Source organism: Montipora foliosa, chromosome 12, assembly GCF_036669935.1.
Source record: "Montipora foliosa isolate CH-2021 chromosome 12, ASM3666993v2, whole genome shotgun sequence".
Classification (NCBI taxonomy): Eukaryota; Metazoa; Cnidaria; class Anthozoa; order Scleractinia; family Acroporidae; genus Montipora; species Montipora foliosa.
The window spans coordinates 17,634,974-17,650,717 of record NC_090880.1 but is presented as its reverse complement, the minus strand read 5'-3'; the positions used below and the strand labels follow the sequence as shown (position 1 = coordinate 17,650,717).

Below are 15,744 nucleotides of genomic sequence, written 5' to 3'. Positions count from 1 at the left end.
TAGGCACTTTAACGAAATCGCATTGTAAAGTACTTCGTAATTGTCGAGTTTGAAATTCATCAAAATGGCTGGATCGAAGAACTAAACGCGTATCTGTACAGTGTTAGCCTCGACCTGAAAAAATATTCATCAATATACCAAAGAAAGTGTCAAATTCTCAAAGAGAACATCACACACACACGTGTGAAAATTTTTGCTGATACCCTTCAAGTCGAGGTTAACCCGGTATCAATGCGTCTTTTGCGTTTGTGGTCAGCGGTTATAGTGAACTATTCACCCAGTTCTTGGCTGCCATGATGTTACTAAACAAAGTATCTATATATCTATCCCATTTAAACCTTGGTTTTTTTTCCTTTTTTCCCCCATTGACTCCAAAACTGCCCCTCATTGAATGAAATGGTATATGAAGTGAATCATATATTGAACTGCAGGTATGAAATCAAGTGAAGCTATGATCCTCGTAGTTATGAACGCAATTTTAGCAACTACGTAGAGAAGCCTAAAAAATTCAGGACTTCAACGTGGTTTGAACCCCGCGGCCAGCTCCCAATATCAGTGGCTTCATAGCTCAGTTCCGTTAGAGTGACACACCGGCATCGCGACGTCACGGGTTCGAACCCCGTTCAGGTCCTGAGTTTTTCAGGCTTCCTCACTCAATTACTCAAATTGCGTTCATAACTGCGAGGACCATAGGTTCACTTAAGAGAAAACTTTCATTAAGTCATACTCCTAGCAGCCAATGGCTTCAATATCCCACTTTCCATATATTAAAATTCAGTCCTAAACAAAAGGCATCATCTCGAGACTCTGGGGAATAAATATATTTGTATGAGTTTGTTCCTTAGAGCCTCGAGATGCTTTTTGTTTAGGACTGAACTTTAACATGTGGAAAGAGGGCTATTGTTCCATTTACTTCAATGGAATTTTGTGTAGAAAATCGTTTCATATTGGCAGTCGCGTTACATGACTTTGGGATATTGCCAATCAAAAAGTCCTCGTTGCACAAGGTCACCTGCTTTTTTCAACAAGGAGACTGGGTTAAAGAATATTTTTCACTGACAGGCATTCTCTTGAGGATGAGGGAGAAAGGATGAAGAGAGAGATTCGAGGTTAATCTTTGCTCTCTGCAGCGATGAAGGTTGATTTGAAGTAGGTTTCAGGAACACTTGTACTTCAAAAGATCATGACTTTAAAAGAACAACGTTTTATTGTATCGATCCTGTTTTACATATTCCAAAAAGGATCTCGTTATGGGTACGTCAATTAAATAAATAAAAAAATAATATCGAGATATATAATTCTTTGTTGTATCATTTTTTTTTTAATCAAATCGACGTCTTTTGCTTGAACGTTGCTCTCTGCAGCGATGAAAGGTTATTTGAAGTAGGTTTCAGAAACACTTGTACTTCAAAACATCGTGACTTTAAAAGAACAACCTTTCATTGTATTGATCCTGTTTCACAGATTCAGAAAGGAATCTCGTCATAGCTACCTCAATTAAATAAAAAAATAATAATATAGAGATATATAATTTTTTGTTGTATAAGTTTTTTATCAAATCAACGTCTTTTGCTTGAACTTGTCCAACACAAGATCAAGTTTCTCTTCTAAGCTTCTCTTTACTTCGGAGAGCTCAGATTTTAGATCAGCAAGTTCGTGAAATTATGAATCTACGTAATCGTCTTCAACGTCAGATGCGAGGCCCTGGCGACGTACCCCGTTTTTTAAAACCATCACCTGTTGACGAATATCTTTCAAATCAGATTTCACACTGGCATGATCAGATTTTGACTTGGTAAATTATGATTCAAGTTCACATTTCACGGGCTGCATTTGGAAGTCTTCGTGGGCATTATCAAGATCAGATTTGATTTGAATTCAATTTACCAGGAATTGATTGTATGGACTATTTAGTTTTTGCACACAGGGATGTACGACTATCTACAACTCGTATTGATTGTATTCGTGTGAACTGCCTCAATCAGGTCATCATGCAAGCACGCCACACGTGGTCAAAATATACTCTATCTAATGTTTCACTTCAAATCTTAACTTGCTTTCCAATGAAGTTCATGTTCTAAGCCCTAGTCATGATCATGGTGCATTCTTCTTTTAACTAAACCTTAAGCCAAGGCTATCCAAGGGAAGAGGCAACTTTATTTATCTATGCAAGAAAGCAAATATTGATGGCCTGGACAACGACCTGAAGCAAGCTGTACAAGAAGTTGTTTACAAGAGACCACATTAATTTCTCTGATATTGTTCTTTGTTATTTTTCTCATCTAAGCTAACAGTGGGTCCCAAAGAAACGAGTGAAATCCTTTACATGGCTTCCTTGCTTAAAAAGACAAATTAAAAGAATGATGCGAAAACGGGAAAGGCTCTTCAAGATGGCTCGAAGCTCTAAACGTCCCTCGCATTGGCAGTCCAACAAGAAATGTCGTAATTTGGCCAAACGACAGATTTACTTTGCCCATAGTAATTATGTCAATGAGTAAGGTAATGGTAAACTCCTCTGAAACTACATAAAACTCTAGCGAACTGAGAGCATAGGTGTTCCCCCACTGCGAGTTGGAGGTGATGTTTTTTTTTTATTTAAATGAAGGGAAAGCAGAGATCTTAAACAGGCGCTTCCAATCAGTTTTCACTCTTGAAGACACTTCAAGCCTGCCCAGCTCTCCCAAGCCCAAACCCTCAAATTGACAACCTTATAATAAAGATCCCTGGATTAGAGAAGCAATGGCAGAACCTCAAGCTTAACAAAGATACTGGCACTGATCAAATATCACCTAGTTACTGAAGGCCTTCGTCCCACAATATGCTCATATATTGCAAGTGATTTTTACTCAGTCTCATGAAAGTTGTGTCCTCCCTAGGGAGAGGAAAAAGGCAATTGTTACTCCCATGTACAAGAAAGATGATAAATCCTCTCCAAAAAGCTACGGGCCAATCTCCTTGGCATGCATCTCGAGTAAGATCATGGAACGTGTTTTGTGCATAATCTTACCCCTTACCAACATGGCTCCCGGAAAGGCTCCTCTGCTGAAACCCGACTTACTTCCGTCCTCGACGATTGGTTATCCTTGCTGACAAGCGTATCAGGAAAGATGTACTCATAATTGATTTTTAAAAAGCAAAGTGACTCAGTTCCTCACCAGACTCCTAATTAAACTTATCTATTATGGCATCACTGGTAATAGTTCCTTTTTTTGGATTGAGAACTTCCTTTGGACCGCAGTCGGTGTGTCCAGTTCTGGTCTTCTTGGACCAGTGTTGCCTCTGGTGTCCCTCAAGGCACAGTCCTAGGTCCCCTCTGGTTCCTAATCTACCTCAATGGTATTGTTCATAACCTTAGTTCTAAAATTAAGTTATTTGCTGATGATGCTGTTCTTTTCTCCGAAATCTCAAGTGTTCATGATGTCAGTTTATTCCAACAAGACCTTGACACTCTATCCTGATGGACCAGTTCTTGCATGAATTGGAAAATGAATTTTAATTTAACTAAATGTAATATAATGTCAATTATCAAGTATCCTCTTAAGTTTCCAGCTCATTACAGGTTCTGTAATAGGCGACGAGAATTAATTTTATGTCATTAATACCTTGGTGTTTTTAAACAAGATAACCTAGAATGGGAATCCCATGTAGAATCTGTTAAACACAAAGCTGTGAAGATACTGGGTCTACTACGTAGTAGAATTTTTTTTTTCTCAAAGCAGCCTAAATGTTAATTCCCAAGCGTACACTAGTTCTCCCGCAAGACCCCATGTAGAATATGCGTCAGCTGCTAGGAATCCTTTTGAAAACCACACATAAAAGCATTGGAGACTGTCCAACGTTGCGCTATAAGATTTGCCGTCTGCTCCGATTATTCACAGTTTTCCAGTGTAACATCTATGCAGCATTCGCTTGGCTGGGATACTCTCGAAGTCCGTCGGTATCTTAGTGCCTCTACCATGATGTATAAGGCCGTGCACAATCAGACTCACTTAACATTTCCGGCATCTGTCACCTTAGTTTATAGAAGCAATCGCTCCAACCACCCAGTTCAGACATACCTTTGCCCGCACTAATGCATATAAGTTCTCTTTTTTCCATGTTGTCAACCCCCTCTGGAATGATCTTTCCATGGCAGCTGTTACTGCTGAGTCTGTTACTGCCTTCCAAGAGAATACTTTGCCAACCATTTAAGTAATAGAGGACGTTTTTCGTGTTTCCATAGCCTCATCTAAACACGAGGCAGAGTTGGGAGAATTCAGGAGACAGTTATGCAACTAATTCTCACATGGAATGTTCTTCGCTAACACCGACACTCTCGTCAACTTTGTCTTTACTTATTACGTTAATTTTTAACTTTATCGCTTGTAAAGAGACATTAGAGCGAAAGCTGAATACTGCTGTTGAAACGTCAATAACTGACTATTTTGCCAATAAGTGATTTCAAGCGCTGTATTTAAGTTAATGTGTGACTGTGCATAAATGAAAGACCTAACTTTAATTATATATGTTACGTACCATTCTTACATAATTAGCCCACGAAATAATGGGTGATGCGCACTGGTATAAATGAGCGACTTAATCTTTTGCATTCTTATAGACTTACCTACGGAAAATGGCTACTCTGTACGCTACAGGCGTTCAGTTTGTTGATGTTAATTTTTTGTTTAATATCTTTTGACATTTTGCTCCAATAAAATGCGTACAGCACAGTATTTTTGACTGAGACATCCTGCTTTTATACGTACACCCCGTTAATACGGAAACCATCCATGGTACGTATGAACAGGGATCGACTGCAATTTTTACAGGACGGTGATGCAGTATAAAGAATCCCGTAATTTTACTTGCATCATACCTGAGAGATGTGAATGCTAAGCGCAATTTGTTTCGAAGACGGGAATGGTAGAGGGAAAACACTCCTTCTTAACTATACTAAAACGTATAGGACACATATAAGCATTTACAAAATGTCACTTCGATTGGTTCCCACCGGCATTTTTTCTCAAATCCATCTTAGAAACATCATTAGAGAAGCTCAGTATGCAGACGACATTGCTATTTTTTGTCTGTTGTCCGTAATACCTCGGTGTCCGTGTTGTAATTGGGTAACCGGATAGCGAGGTTTGACTGTAATTAGAGATTTACCCTTATACTACAGGAGTAACAAATAATACCTAGTCATGGTCTGGTCGATCGACTTTCCATGCTTAAGTGATTGAAATACATCTTTTAAAATTAAAAAAAAAAAGATTACCCATTCGAGAGGTGCTTTGTTCCCCTTTCCCCATTCTTCCATTTGCTGTTATCATATAGCCTTGTTTACATTTATGTGACTTTTCCTGGATCACAAAGCAGGCGTGTTTAGTTGTCTTCCCATAGTCATCGAAAACGAGAGCTAAAACGCCCTCAACTTCACGATTGTGACTCGATTTTAACGTTCGACGCGTTATTGAAATAAAAACAACACGCAATAGACTTTTGCACGATTACCAGCCACTGTTACGAGAGAGGAGCCGGAGCTCCTTACCCTGAAGAAACCGGACTTGAAAGAATGACGGAAATCGAGCCTCACTATGGCTCAAAGTTGCACACAACTGTCCAGGATAACGTCTTTATTAATGGTTCGTCCAAAGTCTCTCCTTATTAAACTCACGTGGAAACGCAAAAAGTATAATGTCGGCTTCATTAGAGCAGGTCTCGTAATCGACATTTTTGATCGATGGGGGTTCACGTTTGGTTAACAATTGGGAACACTTTCATATGCTCTCAGACATTGCAGCTGTTTCATTGGTCTAAGAAGTTTGCATATTTTGATCATGCATGACAGGCATTAAATTTGGGTCAGATTCTTTAGAGTCCTGTTTATTTCCACGCTTGTTCAACATGAATTTAGAAAGAGACCACGAAGTGCCTTTAGGGAAAGTAAGGACGGTATTTTGCGGGAAACGTTACAAAGACACTTTATATTCCTGGGTGGTATGTATATTATCAGCTGTCTGCAATGCAGTAAGCCTTGGGTTTGTGCTTAGCTTTGGAGTTTTATTTCCGGAGTTAATTGACTATTTTGAAGAGACGAGAGAAAGAGCAGGTTAGTCAGATCAGGCGTACCTTGATGTGTTTTTTCCTCTCTTTCACTGCTGCATTAGCCTATCAGAGCATCAGGCTTTTTTCCGCTCTTGTTTCACCAGTTTAATGCTCTCGCATGTTACAGTTGCACCTGGTCTCAGAGGTTTTTTCAGCTTAATTCTTCTTCTTCTCGGACTAAATTTAGCCGCGAAGAGCGACAACGAACTACGAATCAGCGAGACATTAGGGACCTTAAGATCTACGACAGCGACGTCGACGAAAACGTCACCTCAAAATATCACTTTGCTTTATCATAAGTCTTTAGCGGTTATTCTATCTAGTTCACTTCTTACAATTTGGTTGAAGTATCCTAAAAATAAATTGGTACGAGCAGATTAAAAGTGAAAATAGAGAATGAAAGATTCTCTGTTGTATGCTCACGTTGTCGTCAAAACCTCATATTAGGTAATTTCACGTCGTCCTTTTGCGGAGTATCGCAAGAACGCGTGCTAAAATCCGTGCTGCACGTGCAGCACGATTATTTATGCTCTATTAACCAAATATATCATTGTTTTGCGGTGTTGTTGCTGCCATCGCCGTCGTAAAATCTTAAGCTCCCTAATCAGTCGTTCGTTGTCGCTCTTCGCGGCTAAATGCATTTCGTCCGACAAGAAGAAGAAGAAGAAGAAGAAGAAGAAGAAGAAGACCTCTGGGACCAGAATACAGCTGTAACCCTTTCACGAAGAATTACGTAACAGTTATTGACGATTCACGCCTCAGTGGCAAGGTCAATCCGTTTCCTCGTCTTAAGGCGATGGCTTCAGCGGTCGTTGCACCGTTTTTAATTCACAGAGTAACCAACTGCGGGGACAAGTCCCATTTAAAACGTTTACACTATCCGACTTAGCACCCCACAAAACTGCAAAATTTGAGGCGGTGTCGATTAACGTCCAAAGGAATCAGACATAAACTCAGTCTGTTGCAAATAGACCATACCCCTTATGACGTAACGGATTGCAATTCTTTTGTTGAGTGACTACTCAAACATTGCATTCTGGTATTTATAGTAGTCACTCAACAAAAGAACTATTAATAAAATAAGTGCTTATTGTCAAATTCGTTGTAGGCTTGTTGACCATGTTGATTAAAGTTTGAAGTTTGAAGCTTTATCACTCACGATCACATATATTTCGCTCCGTTCGAGCCTCTTCGATGTTAGTAGAACAGTATGAAAATCAAACTAGGTAAGGTTATCCACGGTATAAACAAAAGACCTAAAAACAAAAAAATTATTCAACCAAGGTGGCCCTGGAGAGAACTGAAACGAGAAGAAAATGACGTCAAAGACTCAATAGTTTAAGAATGCAATGCGTGTGTACGCGGCTTAATTAAAATGCAGGACGGGAGTTTCCAGCTTTCAGACCTTTAAACTCGTAATTTGCATATACAATAAGCTGAGTTTACACGCTGAATGTTAAGATTTAGTGAGTAAATGACGCCAATTTCGCCTAGATTCAACCGTCTGAGGTCCAGTCGATCAGTGTGGAACGCGAGTAATTTTGCCAGTCGAGCGTTGAGCAATTACACTATCAAATTCTAAAGAAAAAAAGGAATTGATTTTTTTTTTTAAATCATAGTAGTACTTTAAGCAGTTGCAAGCAAGCAGGCTTGAGAGGAATATTCTACATGCAAGTAAGCTCAAAAATGGGCAATTGTGAGTTTAAGATGTATGTCCCATATCCTGACGAAGGTGAATGACCTCAATTTAGGAGATATGAAATGTCATATATTTGAACTGTGGATTGAATATAAAATGCGTCATGGCAGTCATTTGCAAGATCAGGTGTAGCACAATTGCCAAGAGTATATCCCAAAATTGTCTTGTCCCCATCAGTGTCTATATATTTTTAAACCCAGGTTTACGGGAAAATAAACAATAGCCCAAATCGGCTAACCCAAATTTGTTGCAGCAGGAGTCTAAGAGTAGGAGCTTGCCTCTCCCATACAGACCCTACGAGTCAACCTTTGCGCGCACCTTTCTATTTTTAGAACGCCACAAAATCTTCTGCTCTGAACGCATTGTTTAGAATAGCAAATCAGAATAAAGCACTCATTCAGTTAAATCAGGAGCTCATCAAGGCTTATACTTGGTCTAGGGGTCAACCCTTTCCCGAGTAGATTAAATTATAGAACCCGTTGGTAGATTCATCAAGCCCACTGATGTAAAAGCCAATCAAAACAGAGCTACCTAAGCGTAAAGGGAAGTATACTTTTTTTGCGGGAAAAACCTGTTCTTAAAGATCAGTTTACTGAGGAAAGGGTTGACTCAAGGAATTATTAGAGATAGAGGCTCCCCTTGATGAGCTCCTGGCTAAACTCACCAGAGTAGCATTTAACTATGTTTGATACCCAACCTAGTTGAAGTGTGAACCTAAATGGCTATCATTAACTGACAGGGAACGGGGAATAGGGGAACGAGGAACGGAAAACCTTTAAAACTGGGAATCTTTAAAAAAAAAATTCCCGCTTTTAAAGATTACCCGTTCTGTTGCAGCGGAATCGTGCGTGACATGTCTTTTTTGTGTGACGTTTTATTGTATTGCGGTGGTCTGGACCTAGCCGGGTCCCGGATGACCACGGGAGTTGTGAAACTGTGGTGAATCGTTTCCGCTGAAGGTTTTAGTAAGACAGTTAAATTAAGGTTTCTCTACGGTTTACGGTATCAAGGACTCTATTGTTTACAGATTAAGGATTCTATAAGGTGTTGCGAGGGTATAAGGACACAGATGTAAGTTTTTCTGTTCATTTAGAGTGATTTGTTTCTTGTTTTATTGTATTTTCATATTCGCCCCGAGCGCGCTTTGTAGTGCTAGGTTTTGTTGCTTTCTTATAGTTTTCGTTACCGCATTATGGCATCATATTATCATCGTATTACCGCTTCGCTCATCGCTTCTGAATCAGCTATTTGTAAAGGAAATCTGTGGTAGCAATCAAGACTGCGTGTAAATGAATTTCTGTGGATTCTTCGAATAAACTGTTGTTTGTATGTTATATGGCTCGTCGTAAGGTCTTAGTGTAGCAGCTCCGCCGCTACACGTTCCATATTTGCCATTTGCCATGCCCAATTCCACGTTCCGCGATCCTTGTTTTAAAGAAAGCCGAACCTTGACTTTCGTGATCCCGAAATAGATGTCCAATCCTACCATCCTATCAACTTGTAAAAGTGATCCTCCCCAAAATGTCCAAGAAAGTTCTCTATGTTCTAATCCGGGATTCGATTTCTACTTTTCACAATCCACTTTTCATATTGTTGGCATTTTGCACATTACTGAGAGGTGTAAGCAAGCATTGCAAATACCCATAGATTCACCACTTATATTGTATCTGTCACTTTTCATTGACAGCTTTCGTTGGCTCGGCAACCTTGGGCATGGCGTGGTTTGCAAGTCCGCTGGCTGGCTATCTCTGTGATCGCTTCAGTTGCCGAATCACGACAATTTTGGGTGGATTACTTTGCGTAACAGGCTTAGTAACCACTTCCTTTGTTCAGAGCCTCACTCACATGTACTTCACTTACAGCTTAATCCTCGGCTTTGGAGCTTGTTTCATCTACAACGCGTGTTATCTCGTAATTGGACAGTATTTTGAAAAAAAACTGTCCACAGCTACAGGCATTGTAGCATTGGGGGCAAGCTTGGGCGTTCTGTACACAGGACCGTTGCTTCAAGTGCTTTTGGACGCTTTTGGATGGAGGGACAGTTTGAGGATAATGGCAGCATTTTACGGGATAATTTGCATCCTTAGTTTGGCTTTCAACCCAAACGTAGACAACAATACCCCAAACAAAACAAATCTCGAAAGTGATAGCAAAGAAACAAAAGACAAAGAAAAGAAGGCCATTTCTCTGTATTGCAGCGTTTGGACATTTCCTACCTTTGCAACTGCAGTGATTTCTTTTGTGTCTGCAAATTTTGGAATATACATCATTTACATCAATTTAGTAAGTATACATATTCAAAATATGTTACATTTAGTGAATGCCACAATGATTGATGCAGTATCCTGTTGCCGGTCCTATGAAACTCGCCAGTTCCCCTCTTTGAACTGCCGCGATAGAACGAAATGTCATTCATTTTACTCGAAAGACATGCAATGATACTGCTTCTCTCGTGAGGTAAAATGTGATTGGCTTTCTATCCAAAGCGAAAACAGATTAGAGATACTGCTTCAATACCAAATGATAGGCAGCTTACGAAAGTTGTTTTAGCAACGTTAACGCCTTGCTACTTTGAGAGTAAGAAGAAATCTATGCACTTATATCTAGATAATTAAAGCAATTGCATCTGAAAAATTCAGATGGCTTCAGCGAGATTCGAACCTATGACCTCTGTGATGCCGGTGCAGTGCTTTATCGACTGAGCTATGAATCCACTTACTTAAGACTTAACAGGTCAATTTGTAAGGACTGGTGAATGAAATAAATGCTTTCAGTATTTGAAGTGCGGGTCAAAGATTAAAGGAAGAGGTAATACCCGCACTTATGTGGACAATAGGCCTTTTGCAACTAACGATCACATGGTACAAAATCCGCCATGCTGGAGGGCAAGGTCATTATTATTCCCCCACTGGGACATTAAAACAAAGAGACCTGAACCAGTCAAGCTTGACTTGCTTTTGTTTTAATGTCCCAGTGGGGGAATAATAATGAGCTTGCCCTCCAGCATGGCGGATTTTGTACCATGTGATCGTTAGTTGCAAAAGGCCTATTTAAGCAATTGTCCCTTATAGACACCTGAAAAATTCATGTGGCTGCAACGGGATTCGAACGCATGGCCTCTGTGATGTCGGTGCAATGCTCTACCAAATGATCTCTGAAGCCACTCATGGTCGTTTTGTTGGGTTCATGACTTACCTTTTTTACGAGAAAAATTTCAACCTCGGCAACATTAAACAATGTGTTATGGTTTTGCCTTTGCTTCTGTAGGTTGAATTTTCCGAAGAAATTGATATTACAGCCCAGAAAGCTTCTCGTTTATTCATCTTCATCGGACTTGCTTCGTCCATAGCACGTGTAATAACGGGAAGGTTGTGCAACGAAAAAAGTGTGAATCCTGTTCACATTTACCAAGTATCTATGTTAATAGCCTGCGTAGCTACATTTTTGCTGCCATTTTCTACGAAGTATTGGCATCTAATCGTCTTCAGTACTGCATATGGCTTAAGCGATGGAATATTTATAACAACGCAATGTTACATAATACTAAGCTGCGTGGACATAAAGAGAAGAACAGCGTCTTTTGCCATCAACAATGTGCTTTATTCCTTTTCTGCAACGGCTGGTGGGCCTATCGCTGGTAGGTTGCTTACTACTGATTTCATTTCCATTGGTTATCCAAGGAATTGGTTAACATCGATAACCTGTTCAGTTTTCTATCGTTCTGATTAGTTCACTAAATCTCAAAAGGTTGTAACGTATCATCGCGTTATGTGTTGCAAAGCTGAAAAAAATGTGGTGGACAGCTAAATTTCCAAGTATTACATAGAAAACACTATTGTGTTCGCGCTTGTTGGTTATGATATTAGTTAACCAAGCTGCATGGGCGCTGCACGCTTTGTAGGTATCAAGAGTTGTATATCGAAGGCGATGTTTTGAGCGTCGGAGAAAAACCGGAAGTCAATATTCTGCAAGCTAGGACAGTAGTTTATCCCATTTTTTTTTAACTGATAGTCTCTAATCGCCAGGCAATAGAAATGTGGTAGAGTCAAAACGAGTTAAAGTGGAAAACAGCTCACTTCCGGTTGTCGATCGTCGCGTGCTTTCGGACTCGATTTCGCCGGCGGTGAGTAAGGGCTTCGATATTAGTAGAGAAAGGCGAAATCGACGGTAACTATGTCAATTATCACGGAGATATGAAAAACCATAAACCATTTTTGACGCATTCAAATTCGCTCTGGGTCGTTATGTTGTTCTTCTGAAGTCATTTGATACGACGAGAGCAGGTCACATGATGAGTTGTTGCACAAGGCCTATTAACAGTATTTCTTAATAGCGTTTTGAAATATATATTTTTTAACCGGTGAAACTGTTTCCCACTTCACAGGCCTGATGGCAGACAAGACAGGAAACTACGTCTATTCATTTTACATGACAGGAGCAACATTCTTTGTGGCATTTCTAATTCCATTCGTGCTGGTAGTTTTGAATTGTAAGAAATCTAGGATTTATCCCAAGAATGCCGTTGAGAAATTCCGAACAGATCTAAAACAAAATCAGCCTGAGTAGTAGTAAAAATGAAAAGTGATCCAGTTTCTCGCGAGTGCACAAATGAACCAAAAAGCAATTGGACACTGAGATTAAACAGATCCACTCGGAAAATCGGATAAAGCACTACTACTACTCCAACTACTACTACCACTACTGCTACCACTACTGGTACAACTACTACTACCAGTACTGTTACAGCTACTGCTACCACTATTACTACCACTCCTGCTACCACTACTGCTTCACTACTGCTACCACTACCACTATCATCAGACCACGGCTCTTTTACCCTTGTTCGGCAATTATACTTTAAACGTACGAAACAAAATGCCTAATCCGGGATAATACAACAATGATACTGAAAATAAACGAGTACTACTGAAAAGCTGAGGCGTAAACTAAATCGCCAATCAGGTTTTGGAGTTGAACATATTTACCATTAAAAAAAGGTTATCTGGCTCCGATTTTCCGAGTGGATCTGTTTAATCTCAGTGTCCAATTGCTTTTTGGTTCATTTGTGCACTCGCGAGAAACTGGATCACTTTTCATTTTTCCTTTTTTTTTCTTAGCGATAGCTCGTAGTTAATGGAGCTTTACTAGCTCCAGGATTGTGGAAGTCCCATCAAAACTATATGTAACCAAATTTTTAAGGATAAAAGCTACAAGCTCCACCCACTGTTGACACCAATTAACGAAGCCGCTTCCTGCACACAAAACCAATGATTTTTCACGCTAACCGTTTGCAACACAAATCCGTTGAAGAACACTTTACTATGGATCATCTCTGTAATTACCAATAATTTTAAATGCCAGCAGGTTTTTAGAAAGTCATTGTTTGTTATCATATGCAAATTCATCCAGCAGAGAAGAACTCGACCAATTTATAACCTCCGTCAATTCTTTTCACCCGGCTCTTAAATATACCCGGGAAATTTCGGAAACTTCATTGGCTTTCCTAGATATCAAAGTTCTATTAGTGGCAACGTGCTATGTACCAGTGTGCACTACAAACCTACAGTATCTCACAGTTATTTGTTGTGTTCATCGTCACATCCATCACATGTCAAGAACTCCATTTCTTAGACTTCGACGTCTATGTAGTGATGACTCCAATTTTTCCAGAAAATCAGAGAAGATGTGCCAGTTCTTTGAAAAACGTGGCTATCCTGTCTCTGTGGTCAAAACGGGCCATCATCGCGCCCAACAATTTGATCGACAGTCAGCACTACAAACGTCACAAAAAGATAAGAATGACAGAATTCCATTTACCCTCACTTTCCATCCTCATAATCACGCAGTCAAAAGTATCATTCTTAGTAACTTTATTGTACTCCAAAATGATCCGAGACTGGTAGAATCTTTTCGCAACCGCCACTTGTTTCATTCAAACTCGACAAAAGCATAGGCAACGTTTTAGTTAGAAGCGCGTTCAAAACTAACGAGCAACCTCGCACTTTCAAATGTGCGCGCTCACGATGCAAAACTTGTCCTTTCGTTCTTAACACTCGCAATATATCGAGATCTAAGCGATCTGTTGAGATCACCGATCGTTTCACATGTACCTCCGCAAATGTCCTTTATTGCATAACCTGTAAGTTATGCAATAATTTATACATTGGCGAGACAGGTAGACGACTAGGCGACCGATTCCGCGAAAACCTTCGCGATGTTGAGAAGAATGACAAGGACGCATCTAAGTCAGTCGCTCGTCATTTTAATCTCCCTAACCACTCCAAAAAACATATGGCTATCCGCGGCTTTTCCCTACATCAAGCTCCGACGGAAATCCGCAAGAACCTAGAACAAAAAATCCATCTTTCAAATCGGCACCCTTAATCCTCACGGTATTAACGAACGCTTTTCATAATGTATTCCTATTTTTCACATTGCCATGTTACCACCAATAGCGTAGAACCTACTCTAATATAAAAGCTACACATAACCCACAATTCTTCGATTTGCTCTGACGAAGGGCTAACATTATCAACTCTGTTGATAAAGCAAATTTTTTTATACTACTTCCCCACCGACGCAGCACCACACTTTCTTTAGAAACTACCCCCTTTATAAGCTTTGAAAACAATGCAACTTTATTTGTCACGTGAACCCGGTATTGAACCCATGAGCAACACGATGTATTTAGGATGATTTCGGACAAAAAATTATGTGGAAATTTGATTTGAGGTGATATGCACTTTAACGAAATTATAAAGTACTACGTAATTGTCCAGTTCGCAATTCATCAAAAGGGCTGAATCGAAGAACTAAACGCGTATCTGTACAGCGTTAGCCTCGACCTGACAAAATATTCATCAATATACCAAAGAAAGTGTGAAATTCTCAAAGAAAACATCACACACACACACACACACAAATTTTCGCTGATACCCTTCAAGTCGAGGTTAACCCCGGGTACCAATGCATCTTTTGCGTTTGTGGTCAGCGACTATTGTGAAATTCGAAATTGGACTATTCAGCCAGTCCTTAGCTGCGATGATGTTACGAAATAAAGTATCTGTATATCTATCCCATTCAAGCCTTGTTTTTTTTTTTTTTTCCTTTTTTTCCCTATTGATCAACTCCTAAACTGCCCCTTATTGACAAGTAAAATCATCTAGCGTCAGGCAGTAAACTCTACGAATGAAATGGTCTATGAAGTGAATCATATATTGAACTGCAGGTATGAAATCAAGTGAAGCTATGATCCTCGTAGTTATGAACGCAATTTTAGCAACTACGTAGAGAAGCCTAAAAAATTCAGGACTTCAACGTGGTTTGAACCCCGCGACCAGCTCCCAATATCAGTGGCTTCATAGCTCAGTTCCGTTAGAGTGACACACCGGCATCGCGACGTCACGGGTTCGAACCCCGTTCAGGTCCTGAATTTTTCAGGCTTCCTCACTCAATTACTCAAATTGCGTTCATAACTGCGAGGACCATAGCTTCACTTAAGAGAAAACTTTTATTAAGTCATACTCCTAGGAGCCAATGGCTTCAATATCCCACTTTCGATATATTAAAATTCAGTCCTAAATAAAAGTCATCATCTAGAGGCTCTGGGGAATAAATATATTTGTATGGGTTTGTTCCCTAGAGCCTGGAGATGCCTTTTGTTTAGGACTGAACTTTAACATGTGGAAAGTGGGCTATTGTTCCATTTACTTCAATGGAATTTTGTGTAGGAACACTGGAAAACTTGAACCATTTACAGACTTCAAAAAAGTTGGTAAAATCTCTGTTAAATGTCCACATTTTCTTTGTAAATTACAATCTCTGTAAATTTGCACACTTACAGAGATTTTGTAACTCCATAAAAAGTCTGTAAAATTTAACACATTTTCGTCCTTACGATGACATAAAATGTGTACAAAATCTCAATAAAATCTATGTAAATTGAAGGAAAAATTTACAGA

The 15,744-nt window shown here is 39.7% G+C and overlaps 1 protein-coding gene across 2 annotated transcripts; it reads left to right on the top strand.

Annotated features, from left to right (window-relative positions):
* Window positions 1-5,867: 5,867 nt before the first annotated feature.
* Window positions 5,868-12,413, top strand: LOC137979381 (monocarboxylate transporter 10-like). Of its 2 annotated transcripts, none has more exons than XM_068826632.1 (4): window positions 5,868-6,088; window positions 9,471-10,066; window positions 11,051-11,420; window positions 12,168-12,413. In XM_068826632.1, exons 1-4 carry the CDS (start codon window positions 5,884-5,886, stop codon window positions 12,347-12,349), a joined length of 1,353 nt encoding a protein of 450 aa, XP_068682733.1. In that variant the 5' UTR covers window positions 5,868-5,883; the 3' UTR covers window positions 12,350-12,413. The 2 variants fall into 2 exon arrangements, with proteins under 2 accessions (XP_068682733.1, XP_068682734.1); XM_068826633.1 differs by lacking the exon at window positions 5,868-6,088 and adding an exon at window positions 8,731-8,854 and having other exon boundaries at window positions 12,168-12,411.
* The last annotated feature ends 3,331 nt before the right edge of the window (window positions 12,414-15,744 follow it).